The 27,406-nt window shown below is 44.6% G+C and overlaps 1 protein-coding gene across 1 annotated transcript; it reads right to left on the bottom strand.

Moving 5' to 3' along the window:
* Positions 1–5,207: 5,207 nt before the first annotated feature.
* On the bottom strand, positions 5,208–19,054 carry LOC119930465 (galactose-3-O-sulfotransferase 2-like). Its single transcript, XM_038748791.1, has 5 exons — positions 18,981–19,054; positions 13,849–13,950; positions 13,681–13,767; positions 11,277–11,547; positions 5,208–6,023 (listed from the first exon to the last, which is right to left on the bottom strand). The coding sequence occupies exons 1-5, from the start codon at positions 19,052–19,054 to the stop codon at positions 5,208–5,210; spliced, it is 1,350 nt and encodes a 449-aa protein (XP_038604719.1).
* Between the last annotated feature and the right edge of the window lie 8,352 nt (positions 19,055–27,406).

Raw genomic sequence — 27,406 nt, forward strand, 5'->3', positions numbered from 1 at the left:
CTCACATGCTTGTAAGCGCAGGTACTTACACATGCATGTCCATGAACACAAATACACAACCAGTCTGAAGGGGTAGAGGCAGAAACGGGGAGTCCTGGGCTTCACCTTTTTGTACTCCCCCCACCTTTCTTCTCCTCTACCTCTGCCTTCATTCTGGTCCCTATCCCGTTCTGCCTAAGGTAGCCAAATTCCCACCTGCCTTCGATTTCAACCTTTTATCCAGACCCAAGCTCAGATCCAATACCTGAACCCCTGCTACCGTGGCTTTCCGTGGATTTTAAAGCATAGCAGCATGGCTTAGTGGAAAGAGCATGGGTCTGAGATTCAGAGGACCTGGATTCTAATCCCGGCTCCGTCACTTGCCTGCTGTGTGACCTTGGGCAAGTCACTTCACTTCTCTGGCCCTCAGTCCCCTCACCTTTAAAATGGAAATTAATACTGTGAGCCTGATGTAGGGTAGGGACTGTATCCAAACCGATTTGCTTGTATACCCACCACTGCCACTGCTTAGTTCAGTGCCTGGCACATAGTAAGTGCTTAACAAATACCATTACTAGTATTATTATTATTATATAATGTATTCTATATTGTATTATCTTATTATTATAAAATGGCAGAACATATCTCAAATACCCAAATCTAGCCTATTGCAAGGATTGCCCCAGCTTCCCAGTAGCACCCAGAGGTCGGGAATGAAAATAAGACCTCAGCAGCACAGTCAACATCATCAGCTCTGCACCAACCCCAAGGACTCAGGACACTTGACTCCTCCAGCCCCAAAACCCCAATCCTGCCACTAGCCCCCAAGCCTAGCCCATACCTAGACCTACTTTCACCCTGCATGATGAGCTATCTTTCTAAGGAAGGCAATATGCCTTCATTATAAGACACACTATATGTGTCTTATAATGAATTTATTGAGAGCCTCCTGTGAGCCAAGCATTGTCCTAAGCATTGGGGAGAGTACAATACAAGGTAAGGTCGTTGTGAGCAGGGAACGTGTCTACTGATTCTATCCCAAGCGCTTAGTACAGTGCTCTGCACACAGTCAGCGTTCCATAAATACCACTGACTGATTACTGGATGGCAGGTGGTATATATTCCTGCCTTCTATCACTCCTCAACTCCACTGACTTACGGCTTCACCCCACCTCACCCACTTCTCAACTTGGACACACACTCTATCTCATCATCTCTAGTCACTATTCACTCTCTACCCTCACCAACTCTGAATACCTCTAACTGACCACAGCCTCCTCACCCACCTTCTCTCCCACACACCCCCTCCCCACAAATCTATCCTGTTCCTCCACAGAGACCTCCAATCTTTTAACCCCATCCAATTTGCTCAAGTCACCGTGCCCCATTTAGTCTTCACATCCAAACTATCTTCCCTTGATGACCAAATTGATGCCCTCAACACCACCCTCTCTACTGAACTCAAATCAATCGCTCTCCTAACCCTTTGCCAATGCTGTACCACTAATCTTCATTCCTGGATCACCTCAGAAGTCCACTCTCTTCGCTTCTGTGCATGAGTCGTAGAGAGCCGCTGGCGGAAATCTAGATATCAGGCTGACTTCATCCACTTCAAGTTCATACTTGCCTGCTTTAGCTCTGCCCTCTCCTCGGCCTGACAACATCACTTCTCCATCACTGAATTCCATCCTCATTGCCTTCATCAGCTGTTTCAGATATTTAACTTCCTTCTCAGCATGGCTCAGTGGAAAGAGCCCAGGCTTGGGAGTCAGAGGTCATGGATTCTAATCCCGGCTCCGCCACATGTCTGCTGTGTGACCTTGAGCAAGTCACTTAACTTCTGTGAGCCTCAGTGATCTCATCTATAAAATGGGGATTAAGACTGTGAACCCCATGTGGGACAACCTGATCACCTTGTATCCCCCCCAGGGCTTAGTACAGTGCTTTACACATACTAAGCACTTAACAAATGTCATTATTATTATTATTATTATTCTCAAACCCCCTTCCTCTCCTCCCTCCACGCCTCCTCATCCCCTAATGACCTGGCCACATAATTTCTTGAGAAAATTGAAACCATCTGGTAAAATGTCCCTGAAATCTCCCCTATTCCTTTGCAGTCCCTCCCTCCTCCTGCCCCTTCTTCAACTCTCCCATCATTCCCAGTAGTATCTCAAGAGGTGATTTCCAGCCTCCTCTTAAATTCCACACCCTCCTCTTGTTCCTCTGGCCCTATCCTTTTACACTTTATTAAAGTGTTTGCCCCCTCCCTTATTCCCCCAACCAACATCAACTGTTCACTCTCCAATAGCATCTTCTCTACTGCTTTCAAACATATTCTTGCCTTTCCTAAAAAAAAAATCCTCCCTTGACCCCACAGTTCCCTTTTCAGTTATCCCCCCATCTCCCTACTACTATCCCTATCCCAACTCCTTGAGCAAGTTGTCCACACCCACTGTCTCCAATTCCTCTCCTCCATTTCTCTCCGTGACCCCCTTCCAATCTGGTTTCCACCCGCTTCATTCCACAGAAACTACCCTCTCAAAGGCCACCAGTGCCAAATCCATCAACCTCTATTCCCTCCTAGATTGGACCATGTCTACCCCAGTGCTCAGTACAGTGCCTGGCACATAGTAAGAGCTTAACAAATAACATTAAAAAAAAAAAGGATTGAAAAATCCTGATGAGCTTTTAAGGCACAAGACAGAATTTGCACCACATCAAACCCCCCAAAAATAAATGTACCAAATACACACCATAATGAAATCAAGAGACATTTTATTATAATGTTTTGTGTGGGATACAGTGTTCTGGTTAGCCCTAACTCCGTAACTTCCATGACTTTTACTCTAGTCGTTTAAGAACAATTGTCACGGACAATAAAAAAAGATATTTGTTCCCCCCTCCCACACGCAAGACAAAAGTGGTATTTCACCAGCGATAGCCCCATACCCACTGAATAGCGTAGCTAATCCTGGGACAGTCTCCACCAACATTCTCCACATTTTCAGAAGAGCCGGAAAGAAGGCAAGAGTTCGGTCCATAAGTGATTCATAGATGAGGGGTTTTCCAGGGGACTGAATGGAAAACAGTAGCTTTCCATGAACACGTTGACTTTTCAACACCATTCACAGTACGCTCTATTTCTTAGATTAGTACAGTGCTTTATTCACTCCTCCCTCCGCCCCACAACACTTACGTACATACACATAATTTTTGCATTTATATTAACGTCTGTCTCTCCTTCTAGACTGTAAGCTAATTGTGGGCGGGGAACGTGTCTACCACCTCTGTTATATTATTATATTGCACTCTCTCAAGTACTTAGTACAGTGTTCTGTACACAGTAAGTGCTCAATAAATGCCACTGAATGATTGATTAGATCGTGAGCTCCTGTGGGATGAGTATTGTACCTGACTTGATTATTTTATGCTTAGCCCAGTGCTTTGGCACATCCCTTAATCCTTTTATACAATTCACAAAATGAATTAAATATCAAACATTTAGATAAATAAATGACAAAGTTACACATCATATTCTGAGTTCCTTAAGCTCAGGGATGAATGTCTTTGATTTTCACTGTACTCTACCAAGCGTCTAGAACAAACACACAGTACTCATCCCAAAAATACTAGGTAATGAAAGACGTAACTTAAAAAAAAACTATTAGCAGCTTCTTCAACTAGGTCAGCCTCCATCTAAACTCAACACTGACTACTTCCTCCAGGAAACAGCCGAATAAAGGAATCACGTCAGGTTGGTAAGTGAATGTTTCTTGACGAGGGTATTTTACTGTTGTAAAAGAAATGCTTTTAAAAAGTTAGCATAAGGCAAATTTTAAAAGAATAGTTAGCTGCTGATTGTACCTAGAATGGACTGTTGCCCGGTGCAAATTAAGGAATAATATTCCTGTGTGCATGTCTCTGATAAAAAAAAAAAATCCAAATATGTTCCCTATGGAGTATTATGCAAGACACATCCTTAACAGTTGATAATTTGCATAATAAAATAAATCTTGGTATTCTAGAAAATTTGCTGCTGTGAGAATGACGAGTTGTATTAAATACCAACTCTTTTATAATCAATCAATCAATCAATCAATCAATCGTATTTATTGAGCGCTTACTATGTGCAGAGCACTGTACTAAGCGCTTGGGAAGTACAAATTGGCATCACATAGAGACAGTCCCTACCCAACAGTGGGCTCACAGTCTAAAAGGGGGAGACAGAGAACAGAACCAAACATACCAACAAAATAAAATAAGTAGGATAGAAATGTACAGGTAAAATAAATAAATAAATAGAGTAATAAATATGTACAACCATATATACATATATACAGGTGCTGTGGGGAAAGGAAGGAGGTAAGACGGGGGGATGGAGAGGGGGACGAGGGGGAGAGGAAAGAAGGGGCTCAGTCTGGGAAGGCCTCCTGGAGGAGGTGAGCTCTCAGCAGGGCCTTGAAGGGAGGAAGAGAGCTAGCTTGGCAGATGGGCAGAGGGAGGGCATTCCAGGCCCGGGGGATGACGTGGGCCGGGGGTCGACGGCGGGACAGGCGAGAGCGAGGTACAGTGAGGAGATTAGCGGCAGAGGAGCGGAGGGTGCGGGCTGGGCTGGAGAAGGAGAGAAGGGAGGTGAGGTAGGAGGGGGCGAGGTGATGGACAGCCTTGAAGCCCAGGGTGAGGAGTTTCTGCCTGAGGCGCAGATTGATCGGTAGCCATTGGAGGTTTTTGAGGAGGGGAGTAATATGTCCAGAGCGTTTCTGGACAAAGATAATCTGGGCAGCAGCATGAAGTATGGGCAGCATGAAGTATGGAGTATGAAGTATATTGTACTCTCCTATTACTGTATTTATTTATTTTATTTGTACATATTCTATTTATTTTATTTTGTTAATATGTTTTGTTTTGTTCTCTGTCTCCCCCTTCTAGACTGTGAGCCCGCTGTTGGGTAGGGACCGTCTCTATATGTTGCCAACTTGTACTTCCCAAGCGCTTAGTACAGTGCTCTGCACACAGTAAGCGCTCAATAAATACAATTGAAAAAAAAAATGTGGAATTTGGCCCACATGTGCTTTCTTGGATGCCTAGCCCTCTCCCTGCTATTTTCCTGCACTACCTGGGGAGAGACGGGACCACGGTGGTCTCCGGGTTTGGGACAGCGAGGCCACATTGTCAGGACGCAGGCCTTTTGGCACTTGATACTTTTGCACTCACTATCCCCCAGGCTAACCAAGAAACTCTAGGTTCTTCGGTCGTTTTTCCGGGAATTGCTGCGTATACAGATGTGCCATGTACTGGAGTTCAGGCATGACCATTTTCTGGCAGGCGGCCAAGGTCTCATTGTCTAAATCTTGTTTGAGGTTATAGCCCAGGATGTTGGCTTCCCCCGACTGGAAAGGTTTGAGCTTTAAGTCTTTGATTTCGGTTTTATCTGTTGGCTTCTCGTTGTGAACACAGACCGCCATGAGCTCTTTCTGCCTCTGTCTCAGGAGCTCCACCTCCCTGACCAAATCCTTCCTCCCGATGGTGGCCTCGATCTTCCTCCAGAACGTCTCGTTGAAGTGGAGGTAGAGCTGCCAGTCCAGGGAGCACCAGGCTTTCACCTTCTCCCGACTCTCCCGACTCAGGGTCTGGATGGTGTCCCGACTTCTGGAGTTCAGCTTGAAGTAGACCACGTCGTCCAGGTCCCAGCAGAGCGTGTTCTTCAGGAGGACCATCGACTCGTCAAAATAATCCGCAATGAGGATCAGCTGGAACCGCTCTTCAATCTCCTTTATGCTGCCGCGGACGTAGCCCTCGGTGTCTTTGGCGTTGTTATCGTAGCCAAAATCGAACCACATATTGTTCTTGGCATATGCATTTTTTATGGCTAGACTTTCATTGTAATAACTCAGTGGAGACGCCAAAAAATCGTTGAGCGTCTTCAGGTTCTTGAAAGCCGGCACCACGTTTTTATAATAGACGAAGGCGGACTCCAGGTGGGATACTGGGTTTCTTATGATGGAAAAGTAGATTGTATGGCGCGGCATCACTTTCTGCACCTGTGTGTAGGAAAGAAGAGGATGCCTAGCATGATCCATTTATCACTGCATCATATGTCAGGACATTTATTTTTTATAGGTACCTATTAAGCGTTTACTATGTGCCTGGCAGTGTACGAAGCACTAGGATAGATACAATAAAGCCAGGTTGGACAGAGTCCCCATACCACATGAGGCTAACAGTCTAAATTGGAGGGAAAAGGATTTAATCCCCATTTGACAGATGAGGCAACTGAGGCACAAGAGAAGTTAACTGACTTGCCTAATGTCACACAGCAAGCAAGTGGATAAGAACACAAGTTCTCTGACTTCCAAGCTTGTGCTTTCTTTCCCACTAGGCCTTGCTGCTTTGTTTTATCCACATTTTGCCCGGTGACAAATCAGAGGTGAGGATGCGAAGCCACTCCAAGCTGGTATGTCCAGTGCTCCCCAGATTTTGATCAGTTTCCCCAGATCTTTGCAATCCAGTTGCCATTTCACCGATTGGGGGAAAAAATAAACTGGAGCAGTCCCTGAAATAACGTTTGTTAATAAATCATCAAAAATCATACTGATGATTGAGCTCCAACAACATTTCGTTGACTGGGTCCGATATTGCGGTCAAAATTCAATTGGTAAAAATCCTCACTAGGGCTAGAATTAGAATGAGGGATCTGTTTCATTGATACTTGGAGGGTAGGGACTGTCTCTATATGTTGCCAACTTGTACTTCCCAGGCGCTTAGTACAGTGCTCTGCACACAGTAAGCGCTCAATAAATACAATTGATTGATTCGCCACAGCACCTGTATATATGTATAGATGTTTGTACATATTTATTACTCTTTATTTTACGTGTACATATCTATTCTATTTATTTTATTTTGTTAGTATGTTTGGTTTTGTTCTCTGTCTCCCCCTTTTAGACTGTGAGCCCACTGTTGGGTAGGGACCGTCTCTATATGTTGCCAACTTGTACTTCCCAAGCACTTAGTACAGTGCTCTGCACATAGTAAGCGCTCAATAAATACGATTGATGATGATGATGATGTTGGGTAGGGGCTGTCTCCATGTGTTGCCAACTTGTACTTCCCAAGCACTTAGTACAGTGCTCTGCACACAGTAAGTGCTCAATAAATACGATTGATTGATTGATTGATTGGAGGGGGGCAGTCATTTAACATCTAATGATTGAATGCACAGAGGTTCAGAGTATTAGCTGATTATTTGGTAGAGTATCTTGCTTCAGATACAGTTCAGCAGTCTGGATCGGATCTGAGTATTTTCTGGTGGACAAAGTCAGTTTGGGGTTCAGAACGGGCAGGGATAGAATTGGAGAGGGTGGAGGACATTGAAATCCTAGCTTACTCACTGTGCCCTGATCAATTAATCAATTGATTAGCGTGCAGAGCACTGTACTAAGTGCTTGGGGGAGTACAGTACAACAGTATTACAGAGTTGGCAGACTGATCTCATCTATCTCGCTGCTAACCCCTTTCCCACGTCCTCCCCCTAGCCTGTAACTCCCTCCCCGCTCCATGTACTAAGCGCTTAGTACAGTGCTCTGCACACAGTGAGCGCTCAATAAATACGACTGATTGATATATGCCAGCCCACCACTTTCTCCACTTTTAAGGCAATAGTAGGCTCCTCCTCTAGACTGTAAGCTCGTTATGGGTAGACAATGTAATTGCTAATTTTGTTATATTGTCTGCTATGTGACCTTGGGCAAGTCACTTAACTCACCTCTGCCTCAGTTACCTCATCTGTAAAATGGGGATTAAGACTGTAAGTCCCATGTGGGACAAGGATTGTGTCTGACCCGATTACCCATTCGTTCATTCATTCAATCGTATTTATTGAGCTCTTACTGTGTGCAGAGCACTGTACTAAGCGCTTGGGAAGTACAAGTTGGCAACATACCCAGCGCTTAGAGCAGTGCTATACAGTAAGCGCTTAAAAAATACCACAATTACTATTATTATTATTATACTTCCAAGCACTTAGTACAGTGCTCTTGCACATAGTAAGCACTCAATAAATACCATTGATTGATCAATTGATTATTAAGGTCACATCTCCCCCAAGAGACTTTCCCCAATTTAAGCCCTCTTTTTCCCAGCTCCCCCTTCCTTCCGCATGATCTATGCATGTGGATCTATGACCTTTGGACACTTGCTTTTACCCCACCCCCAACCCCACTGCACTTATACATATATATTATATATATATATCATAATTTATAATAATAACATACAATTATAATTATTATAATATATTTTGTATACTTTATAATTGTTATAATTTATATTGTATAATTTAAAGATTACATATAATCTTTAAATTATACATCAAAAATTTTTTATTTATATTATGGTCCTGTCTCCCCCTGTAGATTGTAAGCCCTCTTTGGGCAGGGAATGTGTTTGCCAACTCTGTTACACTGTACTCTCCCAAGCACTTAGTATAGTGCTCTGTGCATAATAATAATAATGATGATGGCATTTGTTAAGTGTTTACTATGTGTGAAGCACTCAATAAATAACATTTGCTGATTGATTGATTGATTGGTCCCGAGGTGAATGCAATAGTATTTTCAGCAGGCCCTGATCCATCTGGGGACCCCCAGGGGGTAGGAAAGAAGGTTAAGGTTCTGGGGCAGTGCTGTTGGAATCTAGGGTGGTGGTGAATGTAGTCATATAATAACAACAATAATAATAATAATAGCATTTGTTAAGCACTTACTATGTTCCAAGCACTGTTCTAAGCGCTGGGGAGGATACAAGGTGATCAGGTTGCCCCACGTAGGGCTCACAGTCTTAAACTCCATTTTATAGATGAGGTAACAGAGGCCCAGAGAAGTTAAGTGACTTGCCCAAAGTCAAAAACAGCTGACAAACGGCGGAGCCGGGTTTAGAACTCATGACTTCTGACTTCCAAGCCCGGGATCTTTCCACGGAGCCGAGCTAAGCCAGAGATGACCTGGAGGTGATGGCAGGGCACATTGCGAGGGGGTCCATGAGGCCCCTAATTCTTCTCTTAATTAGACTCTATCAGTTAAGTGTGGGGATAAACTGGTGGATATTTGGTGCATATGATAAGCTTCAGCTTAACAATTCTGTGGCTAGAAATGATCATTTTACAAGGTTATGGGTGGCCTAAATGGTAAAGGTGCTTCTGTTCTTCTGTCTAGTCTCGTAAGACCCTGCTCTAGGGCCTCTCCCTGGGCAGACCTGAGAGGAGCAGGAAGGGTGGGTTGATAACCATCAGAGTAGCTCTAAGAAGCTCCTGAGTGGTGTACACATGCTCTTTCCTGTTGAGCTAGCCTCATTCATTCATTCAATCATATTTATTGAGCGCTTACTGTGTGCAGACTACTGTATTAAGCACTTGGGAAACTACAATATAACAATTAACAGTGATATTCCCTCCCCACAACGAGCTTTCAGTCTAGAGGCGAGAATATAGTCACTCCATTTGGTTCACAAACTGAGCCCTATCCTCCTCCTCAACCCCCAGGGTTTTCTTAGTCCCCTAACCTTGCCCCAAACCTGTTGGCCCTTAGAACAGTGCTTGGCATATAGTAAGTGCTTAACAAATACCATAATTATTATTATTATTATTATTCTGTATTTCACTTCTCCAATTCTCTGTGTCCCACAATCTTCCGAGCCCAGCCTTCCGAGACCGGAGCAGGGAGGGATGCAGGAAGACCAACGGTCTTCCGCCCAGCCCCATCCTCTCCTGCCCCATATGCTGGCTTTCCCCACATTCCCTCCCCTTCCCCCAGAGTGACAGAAGCAGTTTGGGGAGCAGCAGCAAGGTGACTGCTGGGATCTAGCAGTGCTGGAGCTGTAGGGAAAAATAAATCCATCCCAGGAGCTGTAGAATAGAAGCAGTGGGGCACATAGAGAGACCAGTGAGACGGGGGAGTGAGGTCAAAGTGTAGGGAGGGAGAACAGGAAAGTCAAAAAGTCATGCAAACTAGGGTGAGCTGGGCTAGGAGACAGGGGTGGGCCTATTTCCCCAGCAAGTTTGCAAAAACAGAGACTTAAAGCAGCCATCACTCCAAGAGAGACAATTTCCACCAAGCTAACATTTTTTTTATGGTATCTGTTATGTGCTTACTATGTACCAGGCACTGAACTAATGCTGGGATAGATTCAGTCAATCATATTGATTGAGCGTTTACTGTGTGCAGAGCACTGTACTAAGCGCTTGGAAAGTACAAATCAGCAACATATAGAGACAGTCTCTACCCAACAACAGGCTCACAGTCTAGAAGGGGGAGACAGACAAGTAGACAGGTGTCAATACCATCAGAATAGATAAGCAGAATTGTAGCTCATCACCATTAATCGTTCATAAAATCGAGTAATAAATGTGTACAAATATACACAAGATACAAGATAATAATGTTGTTAGACATAATAATGTTGGACATAGTCCATGTCCCACATGGAGCTCACAGTCTTAATCCCCATTTTACGGATAAAGTAACTGAAGTTCAGAGAAGTTAAGTGACTTCCCCAAGGTCACACAGCCGAAAAATGGCAGAGCCAGAATTAGAACCCAGGTTCTCTCTCTGCAGCCCAAATTGGAAACAATAATTGTGATATTTATTAAGCACTAACTAGGTTCCAAGCGTCTAGCTCAGCTCTGGAGTAGAGAGAGTGTGAATGCCATGATGATGGTATTTGTTAAGCACATACTATGTGTCAAACACTATTCTAAGCGCTGGGGTGGATACAAGCAAATTGTGTTGGACACAGTTCCTGTTCCATCTTAACCCCATTTAACAGATTTGGCAAAAAGAGGTCATAGGATTTGTCCAGCCGACTGGTTTGGAAGCTGGAATGAGATTCCAGGTCTCCTGATGCCCAAACCCTTGCTCTTTGCACAAGGCCATACTGTGGCTTCAACAGAATAGCCCATTCTTATGCATCACAGCAGTTTACACAGTATCTGCCCCAGAAAGAGCAGCCTTTTTTTATGACATTTCCCAAGCAAGATAGGGTAGATATAAATTAATCAGATTGGACACGGTCCCTGTTCCATATGGGGCTCTCAATCTAAGTAGGAGGGAGAACGGGTTGCAGTTGAGGAACTGAGGCATAGAGAAGTGAAATGATTTGCCCAAGGTCACACAGCAGGCAGGTGACAGAGCCAGGATTAGAACCCAGGTTCTCCGTCTTCCAGGCCCTTGCTCTTTCCACTGGGCCAGGCTGCTTCTCTTTCCCAAATTGCCCCTTCAGCCCAGTGCTCCAAACCTTACCTCTGGCCAGTTAAACCTCAAGTGGTTGCACATGATGTTGTAGTTGCGTTTCTCTGTGTCGAAGCCTTCCACATAAGTGGTCAGAAAAAGCCAGGGGTATCCCAGGTGGAAACTCCGGCCCGCGGGAAGAGCAATGGTGAGGTTCTGCTTCTCTGTGAACCGGTACAAGAGGTTCATGATGGTGCTACTGGCGGTTTTGTGGGTTTTGAGGAACATGATGTTCGTCCTGGCATGACAGGATTTATTACTGGCATAGGGGCTCTTCCATTTCCTGAATGAACACAAAACGATATGGTGAACTGACTTGTCAGTGCCTGTCCTTCCCTCGTCCTCCCCAGAGAGCATTATAATCTCTCATTATTTTTCACCATAGTAATGGTGAAAGCATTAAGCATCACGATGTACAGCTGGGTATAATCTCTCATTATTTTTCACCATAGTAATGGTGAAAGCATTAAGCATCACGATGTACAGCTGGGTTGAGTCTGTCCCCCAATTCCTCCTTCTCCTGTCCCACCCTGGCAGTGTTGGCCAGAGGGAGCCACCAGCTTCCCCAGAGGGCCTTCTTAACCTGGCTCCCAAGGACAGCAAGAAGGGAGTCCACCCTCACAAGGAGAATCTCTGGGGTTTGGGCCAATCTCTGACAGCCTCATTTGGCATTTGAATAGTCAGGTTTGCCAAAACTCAGACCGTCAAGTCCTCTCCAGCCCAAGAGAGCCAATCTGCCGTTCATAGGGAGAGGAGAAGGGGGACTGTGAAAGAAAACCAAAGAAGAAGACCCAAACCACAACCTCACGTAAGGCCTAGTTTCCTGACAGAACCTAATATCATGCTTTCTTTTAAATGGTCAAAAGAGTCTCAGGAGCATCAGCAACAGAGAAGTAGGTGGCCTAGTGGAAAGACCATGAGCTTTGGCGTCAGAGGACTTCGGTTCTAATCCCAGCTCTGCCACTTGTCTGCTGGGTGACCTTGAGCAAGTGACTTAACTTCTCTGGGCCTCAGTTCCCCCATGGATCAGGCCCACAAGAACCAATGCTCAGTAATAATAATAATAATGATGGCATTTATTAAGCACTTACTATGTGCAAAACACTGTTTTAAGCACTGGGGAGGTTACAAGGAGATCAGGATGTCCAGCGGGGGGCTCACAGTCTCAATTTTACAGATGAGGGAACTGAGGCACAGAGAAGTGAAGTGACTTGCCCAAAGTCACACAGCTGACAACTGGCAGAGCTGGGATTCGAACCCATGACCCCTGACTCCAAAGCCCGTGCTCTTCCCACTGAGCCAAGCTGCTTCTCCAGCCATTTTAGTTCTCCAAGGATTTTTAGCACTATAATTCTCTTCTGGTCTTCAAAACTCCCATTTACCGACCAATCAATCAGAGGTACTTATTTAGCACTTACTGTGTGCAGAGCATTGTTCTAAGTGCTTCGGAAAGTACAACACAGGTGGTAAACACAATCCCTGTCCACAAAGCACTTACAATCTACAGGGGAAGATGGGTGTTAAAATAGATTACAGATGTGGGAAATAGTTGAATATAAGGATTTCTACATAAATCTTGTGCGGCCAGGGTGAATATCAAAGTGCTTAAGTGGTATACACTCAATTGCGTAGTCAACACAGATAGGGGAAATGAGCCTCATTCTTCTCTTTAAAGGTTTTCTGGGGATTTGGTCCTGGGTTTAACACAGTTTGGAGTCTACAGTGCCTAGAAATATATTTATTCTGCTTTGATCGGTACCATCCACTGTTATTTCTACTACTTTAGTTCTGATCTGCCACACACATACCATTCCTCACTCTAAATATCTCAATGCATATGTAACTGTAAAACAAATACCACAATTATGACTAGGGCTTCTTTCTGAAGCTCCCTGCTTTCCTGTCTTTTGTAGTCTTTCGTACCAGAGAAGCAGCGTGGCTCAGTGGAAAGAGCAGGGGCTTTGGAGTCAGAGGTCATGGGTTCAAATCCCAGCTCCGCTAATTGTCAGCTGTGTGTCTTTGGGCAAGTCACTTCACTTCTCTGTGCCTCAGTTCCCTCATCTGTAAAATGGGGATGAAGACTGTGAGGCCCCCGTGGGACAACCTGATCACCTCGTAACCCACCCAGCGCTTAGGACAGTGCTTTGCACATAGTAAGTGCTTATTAAATGCCATCATCCCCTTCTAGACTGTGAGCCCGTTGTTGGGTAGGGACCGTCTCTATATGTTGCCAACTTGTACTTGCCAAGTGCTTAGTATAGTGCTCTGCCCACAGTAAGCGCTCAATAAATATGATTGAATGAATGAATAGTCAGTTAAAATGGCAGTCCTGTCAGGTGACCAGCAGCCTCTACACAGTGTGTGTGTTGTCCCCTTTCCCAATTCCCGGTGCTTGGTCTGGCACAGATATACTTACACCACAGGGAATTTCACTTTTGAAGGCTGGAAGCTTCCAAGGAAAATGGCTGCCAGTGAAAGAAGAAGGACAGCACACAAGAAGAACCTGGAAAGACAAGTCAAGAAGTAGTCTTACTCTATTCATCTTGGAATCTAAAAATTCAAGTTTTCTTCCCGCAAATCCTACCTGTTTGTACTCATGGTCTGGTTTCTTATTTCTGGTTGTTTTTTGTCTCCGTCGTCCTCACCACCTCCATCCAAGTCCAGAGCCTGAACTTTCCCAGCTACTCTAAGCCCCAACGCTCATGCATATATCCTTGAGGTTCTGTGTGTAAATCATCACGAGAAGCGGCGTGGCTCAGTGGAAAGAGCCCGGGCTTTGGAGTCAGAGGTCATGGGTTCAAATTCTGCCTCTGCCACTTGTCAGCTGTGTGACTTTGGGCAAGTCACTTCACTTCTCTCGGCCTCAGTTCCCTCATCTGGAAAATGGGGATGAAGACTATGAGCCCCCTGTGGGACAACCTGATCACCTTGTAACCTCCCCAGCTCTTAGAACAGTGCTTTGCACATAGTAAGTGCTTAATAAATGCCATTATTCTTATTATCTTTCAGAGGATATAAATCAGAGAAGCAGCATGCCCAGTGGAAAGAGCTCTGGCTTGGGAGTCAGAGGGTGTGGGTTCAAATACCAGCTTCACTTGTCTACTGTATGACCTAGGGCAAGTCACTTAACTCATCTGTGCCTCAGTTCCCTCATCTGCAAAATGGAGATCCAATACCTGTTCTCCTTCCTACTTTGACTAGGAGCCCCATGCGAGACCTGATTATCTTTTATCCACTCCAGTGCTTAGTACGCTCCTTGGAATATAGCAAGCATTTAACAATTAACATTTAACAAGGCAGAAACTCCTCACCCTCGGCTTCAAGGCTGTCCATCACCTCGCCCCCTCCTACCTCACCTCCCTTCTCTCCTTCTCCAGCCCAGCCCGCACCCTCCGCTCCTCTGCCGCTAATCTTCTCACCGTGCCTCGTTCTCGCTTGTCCCGCCATCGACCCCCGGCCCACGTCATCCCCCTGGCCTGGAATGCCCTCCCTCTGCCCATCCGCCAAGCTAACTCTCTTCCTCCCTTCAAGGCCCTACTGAGAGCTCACCTCCTCCAGGAGGCCTTCCCAGACTGAGCCCCTTCCTTCCTCTCCCCCTCGTCCCCCTCATCCCCCTCATCTTACCTCCTTCCCTTCGCCACAGCACCTGTATATATGTATGTATGTTTGTACATATTTATTACTCTATTTATTTATTTATTTATCTTACTTATACATATCTATTCTATTTATTTTATTTTGTTAGTATGTTTGGTTTTGTTCTCTGTCTCCCCCTTTTAGACTGTGAGCCCACTGTTGGGTAGGGACTGTCTCTATATGTTGCCAACTTGTACTTCCCAAGCACTTAGTACAGTGCTCTGCACACAGTAAGCGCTCAATAAATACGATTGATTGATTGATTAACAAAAATTACAATTATTATTATAATCTGTCTCTCCTTCTCCCTGCCCTGCCCTTTCACAACCACCTCCCCCCGACACTGCCCTCTCCTGCTCCTGTACGTAACACAAGAAGCAAATTAATTTTACAGAAGTTGGGCAGAAATACCCAGTTTGCACCTGAGCATTCCCACCCTTCTCCTGGATTCCTCCTCTGTTCCTGTCACTCTCTCTGGAATTTTATCAATGCTGCAGCCACCTCCACAGCCTCATTCTCTCCCTGGACAGAGTGGCTTTTCTTCAAAAGCTTGTCTTGCTTTTTGAGCCCCTCTGTGATAGGAACATTTCGCCACAGAGACTGTTGGCCTTCCCTCCTCCCTTTAAAATTTGTAGTGAACACTATATGATTGGATTTAATTTTAAGTGAAATTAACAAATAAATGAATATAACAAATAAATGATTCAAAAAAATACCAAATGTCACCATTGTCGGTTGGATTCAACTTATCTCGACTCTCACTTCAGAAACACTTCATAGTTGGTAAAGGTAGAGATGCACATCATTAACAAAATAAATAGAATAGTAAATATGTACAAGCCAAATAAATAGAGTAATAAATCTGTACAAACATATATGCAGGTGCTGTGGGGAGGGGAAGGAGGTAGGGCCGGGGGGATGGGGAGGGGGAGAGGAAAAAGGGGGCTCCGTCTGGGAAGGCCTCCTGGAAGCTTTACTTCTATTTATTCCGATGACTTGACACCTGTCCACATGTTTTGTTCTGTTGTCTGTCTCCCCCTTCTAGACTGTGAGCCCGTTGTTGGGTAGGGACTGTCTCTATATGTTGCCAACTTATACTTCCAAAGCACTTAGTACAGTGCTTTGCACACAGTAAGCACTCAATAAATACAATTGAATGAATCAACTGCATAGTGACTGGAGATGACAAGCTCAAGAGTGTGACCGAGTTGATGAAGTGGGAGGTGGGGGTGAAGCAGGAGGTCAGTGGAGTTGAGGAGTGAAAGCGGGCAGTGGAAGGGTCATCATGAACATCCACATGAGTATTGAATCAATTAATCAATCGTATTTATTGAGCACTTACTGTGTGCAGAGCACTGTACTAAGTGCTTGGGAAGTACAAGTTGGCAAAATATAGAGACAGTCCCTACCCAACAGTGGGCTCACAGTCTATTGAAGTCCTCAAGGGTCAATTTAGGGATGGAGAATGAGGAAAGGAATATGAGAAAAGTGATCAAAATGGTTCAGAAAATTGGAGGAGGGGCCTGAGGTGGGTGGAAGTTGATAGTGAGTAGTAACAGGAGTGGGTGGTAGAGGCAGATTATATGGAAGGAAGGGAAAGAGAAAGATAAGGATGTGGGATTGTATGAAAGTGACAGTGCGGGGCGAGAAAGAAGCCCACTTCTCCCCCTTTCCCAGGGAGTCTTGGGGTGTTGGGAGAATATGAGGTCCCCTCTGGAGACAGAAGAAGGGTAGACTGTATCATCTGGAGAGAGCCAGGTTTCTGTGATGACGAGGAGGAGCAGTGATTGGGTTAGGAATAAGTCAAGGATGAAGGGAAGCTTTCCCCATGATGCAACCACCATCACAGTCAATATAGCCACCACACTTTCAGGCTTTGCCTACACCTGTCCTCTATGTCCATTCCTGTCCTGGGAAACTCCACTAGTTTAAAACTTTTCTCCTCTCCAGAATTCTCACTGAAGCCTACAAATTATCTCTTGGGATCAGCCCGCGAGAAACAGCTTGGCCTTGTGGAATGAGCACGGGCCTGGGAATAAGAGGACCTGGGTTCTAATCCCAGCTCTGCCCTGTGTCTGCTGTGTGACCTTAGGCAAGACACAAAACGTCTCTACGTCTCAGTGACCTCATCTGTAAAATGGGGATTAAGACTGTGAGCCCAAAATGGTACAGTGCCGCTTGTCAGCTGTGTGACTTTGGGAAAGTCACTTAACTTCTCCGTGCCTCAGTTACCTCATCTGTAAAATGGGGTTTAAGATTGTGATCCCCACATGGGATAACCTGATCACCTTGTATCCTCCCCCGCACTTAGAACAGTGCTTTGCACATAGTAAGCACTTAACAAATACCAAAATTATTGTTATTATTATTATTATTACAGTGGCTGTGTCCAACTCAATTATGTCATATCTACCCCGACACTTAGTACAGGGCCTGGAATGAAGTAAGTGCTTTACAAATACTACAAAAATAAAGCATGCAGAAGACTGTTTTCCTGATAAAACTTCTCCCTCACTCATTCTGCATTACTCCCTGTCCTCCTTCCTCCATCTCTTGCCCCTGTTGACCTGGCCACATACTTCATAGACAAAATTGAAATCATCAAGAATGATCTTCCTAAATCTCCCTCTCCAGTTCCATCCTCCTCCAGCTCCCTCTTCAACTCTCCCATCCTTCTCAGCAGTATCTCAAGAGGCGATCTCCCACTTCCTCTCAAATTCCACCTGTACCTGCTACCACATCTCTTCAGACCTTATCAAAATGCTCGTTCTCTCCCTTCTTTCCTTCCTGAACGCACTCTTCAACAGCACACCTTCCAGTGGCTCCTTCCCCATTGCTTTCAAGCAATATCCATGTAGCCCCTGCTATTAAAAAAACCCTCCCTTGACCCCCACAGCACCATCCAGTTATTGCCCCATCTCCCTCCTACTGTTCCTCTTCAAACTTCTTGAGCAAATTGTCTGCCTCTACTTCCTCTCCTCTAGTTCTCTCCTAGATCCCTTGCAATCTGGCTTCTGCCCCTTTATGCCACAGAATCAACCCTCCTTAGGTTAATAGTGACCACCTTCTTGCCAGATCCAATGACCTCTATTTTATCCTAATCCTCCTTGACCTTACAGTTGCCTTTGACACTATGGACCACCCTCTTCTCCAGGAAATGTTATCTATCCTTGGCTTCACTAAAACTGTCCTTTCCTGGCTCTCCTTCTATCTCTCTGGCTGCTTATTCCCAGTCTTTCATGGGCTTCTCCTCTCCCCCTCTAACTGTAGGAGTCCCTCCAAACTCACTTCTGGGTTCCCTTTTTCTCCATCTACACCCACTCCTTAAGAAAACTCATTTACTCCCATGGCTTCAACTGCTACCCTACATGGGTGATTCTCAAATCTGCCTGTCCAGCCCTGACCTCTCTCTCTCTGCATTCTCTCATTTCCTCCTGCCTTCAGGACATTTCTATTTGGATGCCCTGACAGCACTACAAACTCAGCATGTCCAAAACAGAACTATTCATCTTCCCACCCAAACCCTGTCTTTTCCTTGACTTTCCCATCGCTGTAGACAAAACCTCCATCCTCCTTGTCTGACAAGCCCATAACCTTGACATTATCCTCAACTCATTTCTCTCATTCAATCCTCATATTCCGTCTATTAACAAATCTTGTCAGTTCTACCTTCACAACATTGCTAAAATCCGTTCTTTCTTCCCCACCCAAGATACTACCAATGCTAATCAGGCAATTATCATATACCACTTTGATTATGGCATCTGCCTTCTTGCTGGCTTTCCTGCCTCCTGTCTCTCCCCGCTCCAGTCCATACTTCACACTGCTGCTGGATCATTTTTCTGAAAAAGCATTCAGTCCCTATCTCACCACTTCTCACACACTTCCAATGACTGCCATCACCTCTGCATCAAACAGAAACTCTTTCCCATCAGCTTTAAGGCATTCAATCAGGCCACCCCCTTCTTCCTTATCTCACTAATCTCCTTCTACAACCCAGCCGACATACTTTGCTTCTCTAATGCCAGCCTACTTACTGTAACTTGGTCTCATCTAGCTCACTACAAACCTCCAACCTACATCCTCTTTCTGAGCTGGAACTCCCTCATTCTTCTTATCCGATGGACCACCGAACTCCTAACCTTCAAAACCATGCTAAAATCATACCTTCTCCAAGCGGCCTTCCCCTCCTAAACTCTCATTTCCTTTACTCCCATTCCCTTCTGCGTCACCTGTGCTCTCAGATCTGTACCTCTTAAGCATTTCATATCCACCCCACCCTCAGCCCCACGGCACTTATGTACATAATTGCATATCTGTAATTTATTTATTTATTCATTTATATTAATGTCTGTCTCCCCCTCTTGTTGTGGGCAGGAATGTGTCTGTTTGCTGTTGGATTGTACTCACTCACTCTGAGAACTGCCAGTAGGAAGTGCTTGGGGCTCACAAGGTAACAAGGAGGGTAAATTACAAAATTATTTGCAGATAGGAGAAAAAGAGAATGGCAAAGATGAAATAAGTAGAAAATGGTAAATGGTGGAGTGAGAAAATCGGTATATAGAAAACTGCTACAGATATGAATACATAGTGTTGAGGAGATAGGTGAGAGGTTATGAACTGAGGAACAAGAAACAATCTGGGAATGCCTCCTGGAGGATGGAATTTCAGGATTTACCACTCAAAACCTTGTACTAGGTTTTAAAATCTTGCACGGCAGAACCAGAATAATGACACTGCCTTAATAGAATGTACAAATTCCAAAGTGGTGCTGTAAAACAGAAGAAACGCATAGGCATTTTTGCTAAATGCTTAAATGCTAAACTCCTAAAACAGATGTGGCTGTCTTGCTCACATTTTATTTTGGTAAATCAAGTCCTCCCTTAAGTAAAATGTTTCTGTTCCTCTTCCAGTATAATTCCTTAAAAGAGCTGACTCCTTGTCTGCTCCTGCCTTTATTTCACTCTGACCTCATTTCAGTACTAGCCAGGCAATCACACAAGTTCATTTCTTATTTAGTCTTCTCTAAATCTTTCCCAACATTTCCACCATATGTTGAGAAAAAGCTTGTAGAGGTGTCCTCCCTAAGGCATGCACCAGATCTTGGTGCTTTGCTGTTTTTCGATCAATCAGTCAATCAATTGTATTTATGGAGTGTTTCCTGGGTGCAGAGCCCTTGGGAGTGGCTGAAATGAGGATTTCCTTAATATGTGGAACAAGTGCTGTGCCTTTCCAAATTGGTAATAGAGAAGGTGTATTCAGGAGAATATGGAATTCTGTTGCCTTTTCCTCAAGATTCCTGGTTTGCCTGTGGTAAGACTGGAGCCTTATTCACTCTTTAGAGAGTCTTTTTTTTTAAATGGCATTGGTTAAGTGCTTACTATGAGCCAGACACTGTACTAGATGCTGGGATAAATACAAGCTAATCAGGTTGGACACAGTCAATGTCTCACATGGGGCTCACATTATTCATCCCCATTTTATAGATGAGGTAACTGAGGTACAGAGAAGTTAAGTGCCTTGCCCAAGGTCACACAGCAGACAAGTAGTGGAGTCAGGATTAGAACCCAGGTCCTCTCACTCCTAAGCCCATCCTCCTTCCTCCACTAAGCCTTGCTGCATCTCAAAGTCTATATGTACAAATCTATATACTTTTTTAGTGAATCATCCAAGTCCTTGTTTTTTCGGCACACGTCTCAACTTGATTTGCATATCAGGATTAGATTCAGATAATCTCTCTTCCATCAGAGTCACGAGCTGCTACCTGGTGTTGTTGATGTATTACATCCCTTTTAATAACTGAGTCATTTGAATCCATCAAGTCTTAAGTCGGTTCCCCCTCCTTCCTCTTCCTCTCCTCCCCCTCCCAACCCCCCCCAATTTGTACTTCCCAAGCGCTTAGTACAGTGCTCTGCACACAGTAAGCGCTCAATAAATACGATTGATTGATTGATTGATTGACTGATCAGAGCTAGTAATACGGAAACCCCCCCAACTCACTGTTTGTTTGGAAATCAGAGATAGGCTTCCTTCTTCCAACGGGCCCGCTGCCCTCTGCTACAAAGCTACTTGCCGAGGGGCGGGTTGGCGGGGGATTCTTCCTTTATCATTGAGACATCTTGGCAGTTTGGAGTCCCCTTGCAGCCCTGTGATTTTGGAGTTAATTTGCCTGACAACGGGTGGCCCAGCATCCTAACTGCTCACAGCTGCCAGGACCTCAGCATCCTTGGGGTCCCTCCTTGCCTGATAATCAGCCATTGTGATGCCATTGTTTAGAACATGGGTTCACCCAACATGTTTTCCCTTCATTTGGTATGCAGAAATAAAGCTGGGGATTATACAACGGTGTTGACCACGTTTATTGAATAAGCCTAGATTTGGTGTACAGTTTGCCAATCCTCCGTTGCCATTTTTGGAGATTGCTACCAACCTAAGCACTGAAGTCTCCCAAGACAATCAGCTTGACAGGTGCGTTAAGATTAAATCCCCTCCAAGAGGCAGTCCTTGATTAAGTCCTCTTTCCTCAGGCGCCATCTCCTTTCTGAGGACTGTGAGCCCACTGTTGGGTAGGGACTGTCTCTATATGTTGCCAATTTGTACTTCCCAAGCGCTTAGTACAGTGCTCTGCACATAGTAAGCGCTCAATAAATACGATTGATTGATTGATTGATTGATGCACCTTTGGGCATTTGATGCTCTCCCCACCCTCAACCCCACAGTGCATATGTACAGATCTATAAACTATACATTTTAAACCATCATTTACATTAATGTCTGTCTCCCCCTCTAGACTCTAAGCTCGGTGAAGCCAGGGAACGTTTCCACCAACGCTGTTCTGTTGTACTCTCCCAAGTGCTTAGTACAGTACTCTGCACATTGTAAGCACTCAGTAAATACCTCTGATGATGATACTCTTAAAATAAGTACCTATATCTTTGTAGAAGTACTGTGCTTTATCATTTTTCTTTCGTTGTAGATGTAAATGTGCTGCTGATAATGGCAAAAGACTGAGAGGTGGATTCATCAGTATCATTTATACCTCATAGCAAATTAATCCATATCAATCAATAGCATTTATTGGGTGTTTACCTGTGCAAACACTGTACAAAACCCTCGGGAGCGCAAAATAAAGCAAGTAGGCATTATCCCTGCTCATCGTCTAGTAGATGACACAAACATTGCAGGGGGCGAGAAGTTGTAGCATTTAAAGATTTGTATGTAAATGCTTTTAGAAGGGAGGTGCTTCATGATCTTGGGGAAGCCACTTAATTTCTCAGTGCCTCAGTTACCTCATCTGTAAAATGGGTATTAAGTCTGCGAGCCCCACAATGGGACAGGGGCTGTGGCCAACCTGATTAGCTTGTATCTACCCCAGCACTTAATAGAGTGCCTGGCACATAGCAAGCACTTAAACACCATTTGAAAAAGGAAAATGAGGCTAAATATCTGTTCTCCCTCATATTTAGACTGTGAGCCTCATATAGGGCAAGAACTGTGTCTGCTCCGATTACTTTGCATCTATCCCAGCTTTCATATTGTGCTTGATACATAGTAAGTGCTTAACAAATACCATCATTATTGTTAGTGTTATTATTATTATTATCCAAGTGCTAAGGTTATGAGGAAATGCTGCAGTGATATAAGAAATATAAGAGAAGCAGTGTGGTTTAGTGGCAAAAACACGGGCTTGGGAGTCAGAGGTCTTGGGTTCTAATCCTGGCTCTGCCCAATAATAATAATAATAATAATAGCATTTGTTAAGCACTTACTATGTGCAAAGCACTGTTCTAAGCACTGGGGAGGATACAAGGTGATCAGGTTGTCCCATGTGGGGCTCACAATCTTAATCTCCATTTTACAGATGAGGTAACTGAGGCACAGAGAAGTTAAGTGACTTGCCCAAAGTCACACAGCTGACAAGTGGCGGAGCTGGGATTTGAACCCATAACCTCTGACTCCAAAGCCCGTGTTCTTTCCACTGAGCCACGCTGCTTCTCTATCAGCTGTGCTACTTCGGGTGAGTCATTAACTTCTCTGTGCCTCAGTTACCACATCTGTAAAATGGGCATTAAGACTGTGAGCCCCATGTGGGTCAACCTTGTATCCACCCCAGTGCTTAGAACAGTGCTTGGCACATAGTAAGTGCTTAACAAATACCATCATCATCATTGCTATTATTATTACATAAGAAGGGAAAATAGGGAGGGAAGATGAGAGATTAGTCAGGGAAGGCCTCCTGGAAGAGATGTTATTTTAAGAGTGGGCAGGGAATGTTTCTGCTATATTGTTATATTGCAATCTCCCAAGCGCTTAGTATTCATTCATTCAATCATATTTATTGAGTGCTTCTATACACAGAAAGTGCTCAATAAATATGTGGGGAGGAGGGGAGGGTTTTATTGTTTTTAGTTAGCTTTAATTTTCATTTTAATACTGGAGGTCTTGAGTGAATGTGCCTGCATCTCTAGTTACTCCTGGATGCAGTCTCATCACCAGCAGTGAGACCTTCAAACTAAAGAACACCCTGGATCGATATTTCACATTACCATCCAGCTCTCATTACAGTATTGCATTCATTCACTCCTTAAATTCCTGTATTCCACTAGCCAAGACTAACACCAAGCATACACTGACAGACTGAAGGCCTCTTTATTTGCACGCTATAATTGCCAAAACTCTAAAAAACAATACTGGCATGTCTGAAAACAATCCACTTTGCCAGAATAGAAAGGTCCAGATTCTCCAGTTACTTAAATGATGTGTTCTACTTTGGCCCAGGGGAAACAGCCTGTTGTTATGTATACATCCACTCTTTCTGGAGGTTCCTCAATGACACTCTCCACCATGGCACAAGAGCTTAGTTCCATACTTGGTACACAGTAAGCGCTCAATAAATACCACTGATGACGATGATGACACCTTAACAGTAGCTCCATTGGACAGCCTGAGGCCTGGGCACAGCATGCTCAGAAATCATAAGAGGTCACTCTCCTCACAGCCTACTCTCCTCAGTTCCACTCTGGAACTGACCCTTTTTGGGGACTCTCCGCGCCCACCTCAGTGCTAAAATACCAACCTCTCCATTTTGGAGACCCAAAGTGGGGGCAGCGGAAGGGGATGGATGGTTCTTTGTTGCCTGAAACTATCAGGGGATAGGGGTGCACTGCCCTGACCCAGCCTCAGGAGCCCCACATAGATACTTTCCTGTCAAACTGACATGAGACCTGGAAAAGACCCTCTTCCCCCCTCCCCGCCATGCCAAAAAAAAATATAAAAAGGGAGGAATTTCCTTGTCTGGGCAGTTGGAGACGGCTCCGGGAATCCTGTGCCCCTTTCAATTGTTAAATGGCTGTCCCTCAACTTGTACAATGTGACATTGCATGGCTCAGTGGAAAGAGCCCGGGCTTTGGAGTCAGAGGTCATGGGTTCAAATCCCTGCTCTGCCAATTGTCAGCTATGTGACTTTGGGCAAGTCACTTAACTTCTCTGGGCCTCAGTGACCTCATTTGTAAAATGGGGATTAAGACTGTGAGCCCCCCGTGGGACAACCTGATCATCTTGTAGTCTCCCCATCACTTAGAACAGTGCTTTGCACATAGTCCCCCTCGTCCCCCTCTCCATCCCCCCATCTTACCTCCTTCCCTTCCCCACGGCACCTGTATATATGTTTGTACATATTTATTACTCTATTTATTTTACTTGTACATATCTATTCTATTTATTTTATTTTGTTAGTATGTTTGGTTTTGTTCTCTGTCTCCCCCTTTTAGACTGTGAGCCCACTGTTGGGTAGGGACTGTCTCTATATGTTGCCAACTTGTACTTCCCAAGCGCTTAGTACAGTGCTCTGCACACAGTAAGCGCTCAATAAATACGATTGATTGATAGTAAGTGCTTAATAAATGCCATTATTATTATTATATGGTACTCTGCACACAGTAAAGGCTCAATAAATACGACTAACTGACTGACTTTGCCTTCTCCTCCACCTTTTCCTCCGCCTCGCCCTTTTCCTCCTCCTCTTCCTCCTGTTCACAGGAAGCAAGCCCAACTGCCACCACCACCACAGCCGTAATGGCGTTTGTTGGGACCAAAGTTGTGTAGGAGTTTCCGGTGTTGCTTGGGTTGTAACAGCAGTAGTAGCCGTGGGCCCCACATCTACTTTGCCGTCCTGGTTGGGCCACTGCCACCATCTCCTCTGCTGCTTCTGCCCAGCGATATTGTTGGAGACCCAGCCCAGAATCGGCTGTTTCACCTGGGGATAAGTGGTGGAAATGATCGTAAAAATAATAATAATAAAATAATATCGACAATAATAGTGGTATTTGTTAAGCTCTTAATGTGTACCGAGCAAATATCAGACACAGTCCTTGTCCCCCATAAGGCTCACAACCCAAAGAGGAGGGAGGACAGGTACTGAATCCCCATTTCTCAGATGAGTAAACTGAGGCACAGAGAAGCAGCCTGGCCTAGTGGATAGAGCACGGCCCTGGGAGTCAGAAGGACCTGGATTCTAATCCTGGGCTCTGCCACCTGTCTGCTGTGTGACCTTGGGCAAGTCACTTCATTTCTCTATTCCTCAGTTACCTCGTCTGTAAAACGGGGATTGAGACTCTGAGCCTTATGCGGGACAGGGACTGTGTCCAACCTAATTAGTTTGTACCTGCCCCAGCGCTTAGTAAAGTACTGGCATAAAGTAAGTGCTTAATAAATACCGCTGAAAAAAAGTCAAGTGACTTGCCAAAAGTCACACAGCAGGCAAGTGGGAGAGGAAGTAGACGGACAACAAAACAAAGCATCAATCAATCGTATTTATTGAGCGCTCACTGTGTGCAGAGCACTGTACTAAGTGCTTGGGAAGTACAAGCTGGCAACATATTAACAAACATATTAACAAACTAAAATAAATAGAATAAATATGTACAAATAAAATAGAGTAATAAATATGTACAAATATATACATATATACAGGTGATGTGGGGAGGGGAAGGAGGTAGGGTGGGGGGGATTCATTCATTCAATTGCATTTATTGAGCGCTTACTGTGTGCAGAGCACTGGACTAAGCGCTTGGGAAGGACAAGTTGGCAACATCTAGAGACGGTCCCTACCCAACAGCGGGCTCACAGTCTAGAAGTCTCTATACAGCACCTGTATATATGTTTGTACAGATTGATCACTCTATTGATTTTACTTGTACATATTGACTATTCTATTTATTTCATTTTGTTAATATGTTTTGTTCTGTTGTCCGTCTCCCCCTTCTAGACTGTGGGCCCGCTGTGGGGTAGGGACCGTCTCTCTATGTTGCCAACTTGTCCTTCCCAAGCGCTTAGTACAGTGCTCTGCACTCATACATATTGACTATTCTATTTACTTCATTTTGTTAATATGTTTTGTTCTGTTGTCCGTCTCCCCCTTCTAGACTGTGAGCCCGCTGTCGGGTAGGGACCGTCTCTCTAGGTTGCCAACTTGTCCTTCCCAAGCACTTAGTACAGTGCTCTGCACACAGTAAGCGCTCAATAAATACGATTGAATGAATGAAAGGACGTATTAGGACCCAGGTCCCCTAAGTCTCAGACCCATGTTCTTTCCATTAGGCTATACCGCTCCTCCTTGGACAATATCAGAGAGTAAAGTCTATTTTTACTGCTATCTTTCCCCTCTTCATTGGAGATGAAGCCATTCTTCCCCAAATGACAAGGGCCAGAAAAGATGGATTACTGTACCTATCTTCATGGATGAAATGTGTATGACGAACTCCCTCAAGACTCTCACAATCAAGGACGGAGTCTCAGCAGCAGCAGCAGAATCTTTGAACCAAGGACAACTTAACAATAACAGTGCTGAACTGTACTTTCCAAGCACTTAGTATAGTCCTCTGCACACAGTAAGCGCTCAATAAATACGATTGAATGAATGGATGAATCAACAGTGGGCAAGTCATTTCTCTTTTCTGGGCCTCAGTTCCCTCAACTGTAAAATGGGGATTAAGACTGTGAGCCCCAAGTGGGACACAGACAGTGTCCAACCTGATTACTTGTATCTACCCCAGGGCTTAGTGCAGTGCCTGGCATATAGTACGTGCATAACAAATACCATTTTTAAAAAGTGGCCAAATCTACGTGCTTTCAACATTTTCAATATTTTCGAGGTCAAGTATTTTCAACCTTTTTCCTCCAAATCAATCAAAAAGAGGATTAGCAATCTGTTATTTTGGCATTGACCTCCCAGTTTCAGTCCATTCAGGCTGGAATTTTGAAGCGGTACATTGGTTATGTTGCCAACTTGTACTTCCCAAGTGCTTGGTACAGTGCTCTGCACACAGTAAGCGCTCAATAAATATGATTGATTGATTGATTGATTGGTGTTCTCCTGTGGGCTTCCTGATCGGCTGAGGAGACTAATTCGCAGCTGTGGTCTGGGTGTTTTGGGGGCTCTGAGTTACCCCCTTTTCCTGCTGCTAGCCTGGATGTGAGGGTCCCCGAGGTGGAATAATAATAATAAT

The sequence above is a fragment of the Tachyglossus aculeatus genome, chromosome 7, assembly GCF_015852505.1.
Source record: "Tachyglossus aculeatus isolate mTacAcu1 chromosome 7, mTacAcu1.pri, whole genome shotgun sequence".
In the NCBI taxonomy this organism is placed as follows: Eukaryota; Metazoa; Chordata; class Mammalia; order Monotremata; family Tachyglossidae; genus Tachyglossus; species Tachyglossus aculeatus.